Raw genomic sequence first — 6508 nt, forward strand, 5'->3', positions numbered from 1 at the left:
TTCAACAAGTTAGTGGAGGGATCGATTGGACATATGTGATTAGAGCTCAAATGATTTATAATTAATTCTAGCTTTTCACCTATTAATTAGAAGCTCATTTAGTCACGAAGTCATTCTACTATAGTATCGTAATTGAGCTCTCCCTAATGACATATCATTACAAAAGCTACTCAATCAATGCTAACCAATTAACATCCAAGAAAAAATTAGGATGAAATTAAAACATTTTAAAGTTTAAAGATCAATTTAAAATTTGATGCATAATTTAGGATGTTTGTTACAATTAGCCCTTATCATATTTTGTTTTTGACATCTAATATTAACATTTGTGGGTAATAATGTCTTTTCACACCCGAAACGAGAAGAAAATTTATTTTCGGTGACCTGAAAGAAGCTTACTTGAGAAATGAAATCCTTTCAAAATTTTACAAATTTTCTGGTTTTTCGCAATTAAAGAAAATTAAAAAATAAACGGCATTTCCCTTCCATAACTCTAAAGATAAAATAAATTTTATGTTGAAAAAAATTGGAATATTTTCGAGGATTTCACTTTTTGATTCTTTATAAACTCTTTCTTAGTTTTCACACGAAAAAAAAAATCTCTCTTATTTCACTCTCTTGATCATCATCATTTTATATTGAATCAAAGATTTTTTATTTGAAATCTGACAGCATTTGCTTTGATTTATTCCCTTCCATTATTTTTTTTTTCGTTTTGATCAAAAAGTAAGAAACGGTTTTACAAAATTCTGTGCTGCCATCACCGATGCCTGATAATCGGCAAGTTCAGAACAATGCTGTGTCGAATGAAACCGCTGATAAAATTGAAGGTAACACCGATTCTTTGCACCCTCCTTCTTACTTTAAATTATACAAAGATCTAATCCTACTTTATAGTTTTTTCTCTGTTTTCTTTTAAGAAATTTTCTGTTGTTTTGATCATTTTCCATTGTGATCAATGTTTTGAATTCTTGTGTAAATCATAAATTTCTTTCTGTAATGGACAGAAAAGTAACTTTTCATATTATAATTTAAATTGAAACGTTTGATTTTTTTTTTTTGAGCATCGAAAAATTGTTTTTTTTTCCTATTTCTTTCATCTTCTTTTTTGTTGTAAATTATGGTAGCAGTAAATTTGGTTTAAAGTTTGTTATTTCAATTGTTAAATGGTTCATTTGGTGCATTCTTGGGAGATTCTGATTTTGGTTAATTTTGGGGAATTTACCCTCTCTTTCCAGAAGCAATTATGCGGTTAAAAATTAATGATAACAATCAAGAGGTGGGTGTTTCTAGATCAGCCTCGTACCCTGATCGTCCGGGTGAACCGGATTGTTCTTATTTTTTAAGGACTGGATCATGTGGTTATGGAAGTAATTGTCGTTTCAATCATCCGGTTTATGATGCTCAGGTAATCAAAGCTTTTATTTGTCTTCTTTTGAAGTGGATGACATTTAGTGACTGATCATTTCAAGATGTAAAACCAGTGGATTTAGATTCTTGCTTTATTTTTAGTATAGTAAAATGAACACTTGCAGTTTGGTTTTTTAATCTCACTTGTGGAGTTTTTTTAACCTCAGCGTGCCTCTCTCTCTCTCTTATAAAGTTGTTCTGCTGATGTAGTGGTTGAGTATGTTGTTATTTGGTGCAGAGAGGGCAATACAGAGAAGAACTCCCTGAAAGAATTGGACAGCCAGACTGTGGGGTATATATACTTTCTCATATATGATTAGTGGATTCCTGCTATAGCCTATAAATCATCCCTTTTCTGGAAATGTTTGTGTTGCCATTTTCTGCTGAGTTTGTGTAGCTCTTGTTCACAAAAGGAAAGGCAACTAATGAATACATGTTATTTCATTTGAAACATAATTTTGGAAACTGATTATTGCATGTTAATTGTTCACTTGAGCTATGAAATTTATATATAGCAGACAAGATTTGTACATATGCATATTAACATGATATGCAGTGAAATGAAATTTTCTGATTATTCTAGCCATCATTTCATTGTTTCTTTTATTATTGGTGGTGTACTGTACGTTGGTTATTCTGTTTCACCCCTCGTACAGCAGAGACTATCATCTTAATTTCACTGTTGTGCTGATGTTTCCTTTTTAACCTGGTGAAGTGATGCATAACCCCCTTCCCCCCCCCCCCCCCCTCTCTCTCTCAGAGGGAAACTTATGTTCAAAGTATTTCTAGTGGAAAACATTTTAATGTAGAAATTTTCTTTAAACCTTGCAGTACTTTCTAAAGACCGGAACTTGCAAATATGGATCCACATGTAAATATCATCATCCAAAGGACAGGAATGGGGCCGGACCTGTTACATTTAACATTCTTGGTCTCCCTATGCGTCAGGTGCTTTTTTTTTTTTTTTTCTTTTTTGTGTGCTTCCTTTACCATCTATTGTCTCATGCTGTTTCTGTTTTTATCAGGAAGAAAAATCATGTCCTTATTACATGCGGACTGGATCATGCAAGTTTGGAGTTGCGTGCAAGTTCCATCATCCCCAGCCTGCATCACCTGGGGCTGGCTTACCTGCAAATGCTGTGGGATCATCGATTTTGCCACCATCAGGTGTGCCATATGCTGGTGGATTACCCTCATGGTCACTACCTAGGCCACCTCATGTCTCTGCACCACGTTTACAAACCCAAAGTTACATGCCTGTTGTTGTTTCTCCTTCTCAAAACACAATTCCTGCTCATGGTTGGAGCACCTACATGGTGAGTGAATTCTTCCTATGTTGAGTAATGCCCATCTGAAATTCTGGCTACAGATTTTTGTGGTCCGTACAATTAAAACTCTGCAAGGTGCTGTCCTTCTAAAGTGTTTCTTTTTGACACTGTAAAATGCAAAGTATGTTGCACTGATTTTTATATTTGTTTAAGTTGATTTCATTTTCCAGAGCAAGCCCCATGTATCTCCTTTCAATTCTATGTGCCTTCAGATGGCTAAATTGAATGTTGTATGTTGAATCACTGGATATTTGAATAATGTGATAAGAGCAGGACCTTAGCAGTTTTGATAATAAAGTGATGTGGTCTTGATTATAAAAAAAAGTTGTTTATGAACTTTCTTTTACCACATGCAGCTAAGACTGGTTGGTCCCAAAGGTTTTCTGCATGGTTATTAGGAAGGACTCATGATGTGCATTTTCTTCTTATCTGAGGGAAAGCATTTAATCATTTTTTTCTTAAAGACTTACTGTGTGTATTTTTATCAGTTATCTGTTTCTAGCATTGTAGTTGCCTGCTTTTAGCATTTTTGTCGGTTATGAATGGTATCACTGACTATTTCTCACTGAAAGTGGTTGTCATTGAGATGTTATGATAAAATTTGGCTTGACTCCATTTTTCATATGAATTCACTTACCAACAGAAACATAATTTCTCTTGAATGAGTACAACCTTAGGAACATTAGATGCCCTTATCTGTGCTCAATTGTTGCCTGGCTGCTTTCTGAGGATATCCGTAAGGGCATGCTCTTTTTATATTCACAAAAGTGGCTGTTGTCTTAGACAAACGTTAATATAATTCTATTTATTTTACAAATTCGTATACCCATATTCTCCTGTTCTTTTTTGGACATGGTTGCAGTAACCTATGTATTTTATTGTTTGACGTGTGTATCTGACAGTTTACTCCAACTATATTGCCTTATACAATGCATTTTTTTGCGTTTTAAAAAGTGTTTTGAAATTTTCCCATTCCACCTTATTTTAGCTTTCGTCATTTCTAATTTAAATCTGATCAGGGAAATATGAGTCCTGTATCTTCTGCTGGTATTCTCGGATCGAATTTCGCTTACAACTTGATGAATCCCGCTGAGTCAGGTTCTAGTGAGCAGATGCTTTTGTCATCAACGTCTGCTTCAGATTTTCCTGAAAGACCTGATCAACCCAAATGTCGGTACTATATGAACACAGGCACTTGCAAATACGGATCTGATTGCAAGTACCATCATCCAAAGGAAAGGATTGCAAATTCAGCAGTAAACAGCATTGGCCCACTCGGGCTTCCCTCTAGACCTGTAAGTTTCCCTCTAGTCTTCACCCTGTCAGGTATTTAGCTAAGTATCCATACAGGTTAATTTGTTTTGATGAAGCTATGCAGATGGCCATTTCTAGCAATCCCACCACTTAAAGCAAAATAATTATGTTGATTATTTCTCGTTCTTCTATATTTAGGGGCAAGCCATATGTTCTAGCTATGCTATGTACGGTCTCTGCAAATATGGGCCAACTTGCAGATTCGATCACCCATACATGGGATATCCTTATAATTATGGTCTAAGTGTCCCTTTATCCGTGTTGGATACGTCTCTCTTAACATATCAGAGAATGTCACCAACAGCCCATTTGTCTGAAGCTCCTCTGCCGTCAAAGCTCTCTGATTTGGCACGGAACACTGACTCTGTGAGCAAGAAACATCAGAACTCGGAGATTAAAAATTCGGATGATTCACCTGCTCAACAGGTTACGTCACCACATTCTTTGCAGGGTTCTTCGAAAACCTCACATGATGATTGAAACTGATTTAACATGTCATTTTTGTTAATCTCTTTTAACTTGCTATCCTTTTGTTCAAATTCGAAACCTTTGAACGGGACTTTCATGATGTGTACCTCCTGCACCCCTTTCACCTGTGATCCAGCTGAGTCGATATAGGTTGTTGGAATATTTGCTATAAGCAAAATGCTGGGAGGCAGGAAGGCAATTTTTCTTTTCTTATTTGTGGTGAATAAAATGCAGGTGAAAAGTTGTAAGATCCTATGTTTTAAATTTTTGGCTTTGCTCAAATTGTTTTGGTTTTTCTACTATGGTTGTGGATTTTACGTGAGTTGCAAACCTGGAAATTCATATATAAATGCGGTGTTTGTGTTTTCACTTGTCATAATCTATACTGTTATAATGAATGACTAGATAATCGGACAGTCATTAATTGATTTCAACTTAAGCTTCTCTATTTTATTTTATCTTTTAATAAATCTAAAAGAAATATATACACACGAGAGGAATTATTGAGATGGTAATTTGAATTGTAAGATTCAGATATTTGTGAATATTTAATTTTTAGTTTATAGATTCGAATTCGGATGGATATTGTGGGTTTGAGTAATATTCGAATTTGGATTTCAAAATTACTATAATTACAAATTTGGAGCGGATATAAATAGATATCTTGAATATCTATTATTTGAATCCGTATTGCTTATTCAAATAATGAATACGAATGTATTTTGAATTCACTTATTACAAAATGCTTATAATTTTGATTTTATATATATAGAAAGAATTTTAACAAATTCAAAGTTGAAATTTTGTGAATTTGGATATGCAAAATTGATTTGAAAATATTGAACTGTTCTTTTCTTTGAATTCGGATATTAAGTGGACAATAGTATTAATCTCACATTCGGATAGTAATATTTGAATAACCTACTGATAAAAAGCGGAATTAGATTTTTAGACAAATTTACAAATTTGAATTTGAATAGTAAAAATACCTACAAATATCTTACTCGTTGTTATTCCTAGGAAATAATGAAATTTAAACCAAAAACATCATAGATTTCATTAATTCAATTCTACCATTTCAATCAAAATTATATTAAGTTTTCATATCAATTTCTTTTATATATTTGTTAAATAAAATTTTCACCCACATCATGGGTATGCCATAATTTAATTATATTCAAGATGTTATATATTTATTTAAATTTTGATGGCTAAAAATGATATTAGGCTAAATATTGACAAGATCGTATTTATGTATTATTTTCGGGAGGAATCTACTTACATCAATGTAAAACCACATTTTGTATATTATCATAAGATTAATATTTTAACTATCTAATTGTTGAATTTGTTAATATAATTGTACTCAATCATGAATGTAAACTTTCAAACCAATCTAATATTCTTATCATATCAATCTAAAAAGTATATATGTTAATATTTATAGAATGGTGAAAGCTTTTACATAAAACAAATAATTAGAAAATTTTAATTTTATATCAAATTTTATATGCATAAGATATATGAATGAAATATGACAATTGGATCATTAAAATAGTAATCGTACAAAAATATACGAAATGATATAAAATAGCTTTAATTTTACATTGGTGGAAGTGGATCTCTCTCATTATCTTTTTATTTGTACTTTTTATATTGTATTATAGTATTGAGTTGGAAGTTGTTGGTTTGATATTCGAACCCATATTTTATTATTGGGTTAATATGTAGTTTGCCCCTTGAACGTATCCAAAAGTATTTAGTTGGTAACTGAACTTGTATTCCGTTACCTAAGTTGGTACTTTCACACTAACACTCAACTTATGATGAAGTGGCACTGATAGCTAATCTTATGGTGACACATGGCAACCTCTTAGCATGTTATTTGACAAGCAAAAATTTTAAAAATAAAAACTTTAAAATTATATAAATTTAAAAAGAAATTTACATCAAGAATGATCCTGAACAAATAGTTGTCTAGATACATC

At 32.5% G+C, this 6508-nt stretch overlaps 1 protein-coding gene across 1 annotated transcript; it reads left to right on the top strand.

Annotated features, from left to right (window-relative positions):
* Positions 1 to 378: 378 nt before the first annotated feature.
* On the top strand, positions 379 to 4802 carry LOC108467128 (zinc finger CCCH domain-containing protein 3-like). The gene is made up of 7 exons (XM_017767656.2): positions 379 to 830; positions 1239 to 1408; positions 1649 to 1702; positions 2242 to 2358; positions 2436 to 2726; positions 3758 to 4033; positions 4191 to 4802. The coding sequence occupies exons 1-7, from the start codon at positions 767 to 769 to the stop codon at positions 4530 to 4532; spliced, it is 1314 nt and encodes a 437-aa protein (XP_017623145.1). The 5' UTR covers positions 379 to 766; the 3' UTR covers positions 4533 to 4802.
* Positions 4803 to 6508: the final 1706 nt, after the last annotated feature.

The sequence above is a fragment of the Gossypium arboreum genome, chromosome 7, assembly GCF_025698485.1.
Source record: "Gossypium arboreum isolate Shixiya-1 chromosome 7, ASM2569848v2, whole genome shotgun sequence".
Lineage (NCBI taxonomy): Eukaryota > Viridiplantae > Streptophyta > Magnoliopsida > Malvales > Malvaceae > Gossypium > Gossypium arboreum.